General features: G+C 39.7%; 1 protein-coding gene across 1 annotated transcript; it reads right to left on the reverse strand.

Moving 5' to 3' along the window:
* Window positions 1–1,105: 1,105 nt before the first annotated feature.
* Window positions 1,106–1,978, reverse strand: LOC102395986 (enhancer of rudimentary homolog). Its single transcript, XM_044931211.1, has one exon. It carries the CDS (start codon window positions 1,807–1,809, stop codon window positions 1,498–1,500), a length of 312 nt encoding a protein of 103 aa, XP_044787146.1. The 5' UTR covers window positions 1,810–1,978; the 3' UTR covers window positions 1,106–1,497.

Raw genomic sequence — 1,978 nt, forward strand, 5'->3', positions numbered from 1 at the left:
CTGGATCTCATTGATATCTTCAGGACATTCCATCCAAATGCAGAAGAGTCCACATTCTTCTCAAGTGCACATGGAACATTCTCCAGGATAGACCACATCTTGGGTCACAAATCAAACCTCAGTAAATTTAAGAAAATTAAGATTGTATCAGGCATCTTCTCCAACCACAATGCTATGAGACTAGATATCAATTACAAGAAAAAAGCTGTAAGAAACACAAATACCTGGAGATTAAATAACACGTTTCTAAATAACCAACAGGTTACTGAAGAAATCAAAAGGGAAATCAAAAAAATTCTAGAAACAAATGACAATGAAAACACAACTCAAAACCTGTGGGATGCAGCAAAAGCAGTTCTAAGAGGGAAGTTTACAGCAATTCAATGCTACCTCAAGAAACAAGAAAAACATCGAATAGACAACCTAACTTCACACCTAAAACAACTGGAAAAAGAACAAAAACCCCCCAAAATTAGTAGAGGGAAAGAAATTATAAAGATCCGAGCAGAAATAAATGAAAAAGAAATGAAAGACACAATAGTAAAGATTAATAAAACTAAAAGCTGGTTCTTTGAGAAGATTAACAAAATTGACAAACCTTTAGCCAGACTGATCAAGAAAAAAAGAGAGAAGAATCACATCAACAAAATTAGAAATGAAGAAGAGGTTACAATAGACAATGCACAAATACAAAGGATTATAAGAGACTATTATGAACAAATATATGGCAATGAAATAGATAAACTGGAAGAAATGGACAGATTCAATCTTCCAAGACAGAACCAGGAAGAAATAGAAATTATGGACTACTCAATTACAAGCACTGAAATTGAAGCTGTGATAAAAAATCTCCCAAAAAAACAAAAGCCCAGGATCAGATAACATCACAGGAGAATTCTATCAAACATTTAGAGAAGAGCTAATGCCTATCCTTCTAAAACTCTTTCAAAAAATTGCAGAGGAAGGACACTTCCAAACTCATTCTACGAGGCCATCATCACCCTGATACCAAAACCAGACAACGACAACACAAAAAAGAAAACTACAGGCCAATATCGGAGAAGACAATGGCACCCCACTCCGGTACTCTTTTTTTTTTTTTTTATAACTAAAGAACATTTATTTGTTTTTCACCAAGACTTTATCTTGAGGACGTAACTAAACTGCGCCTCCACTCCCCACCCCAACTTGAAGGAGGATTAGTACAGTGGATGTTATAAAGCAGGTATGAACAGTTTGAGGGACTGGAACCAACGTTAACTGACAAAAACCAACTTCCATCTAAATCATCATAAAAATGTTTAAGTAAAAAAAAGGGGGGGGCAAAGGGGTTTTCAGATTGAACAAGATCATCACATTTTATCTAATACATTCAATTCTGGCTAGGGTATACCAAAATGGAAACAGGATAACTATAATACAGAACTTCCACTACAGCACACTGCACACACCTGTGTTTCAAGCCCACCCCCGTCCCCCTAATGCTTGCAAACTCAACTATTTCCCAGCCTGTTGGGCCTGTCGACGAAGGAGCACGTAGATCTCTTTAATCCAATCTTTGTTATAAGGCTGGTATGTCTGGGTATCAGCTCGGTAAACAAGGCAGCTGAGGTCTGCCAGGTCATCAATAAAATCAAACAACTGACTGATATCGTATGTGATAGAGGGGCTGTTGGGATTCATTCTCTTCAGATGTTCTTCATACATTTTACAAACACCTTCCATACACTCATTCACCGATTCATAGTCAGCGTAAGTTCTGCCTTCTGGCCTCTTGGTAGGCTGTACCAGCAAGATGGTGTGAGACATCGCGCCAAAGTCTCCCGCTGCAGCCGATGCCGACTCCGCCGCCGCACACCCACTCCAGTACTCTTGCCTGGAGAATCCCAGGGACAGAGGAGCCTAGTGGGCTGCCGTCTATGGGGTCGCACAGAGTCGGACACGACTGAAGCGACTTAGCAGCAGCAGCAGCAGCAGA

The sequence above is a fragment of the Bubalus bubalis genome, chromosome 18, assembly GCF_019923935.1.
Source record: "Bubalus bubalis isolate 160015118507 breed Murrah chromosome 18, NDDB_SH_1, whole genome shotgun sequence".
NCBI classification, from domain to species: domain Eukaryota; kingdom Metazoa; phylum Chordata; class Mammalia; order Artiodactyla; family Bovidae; genus Bubalus; species Bubalus bubalis.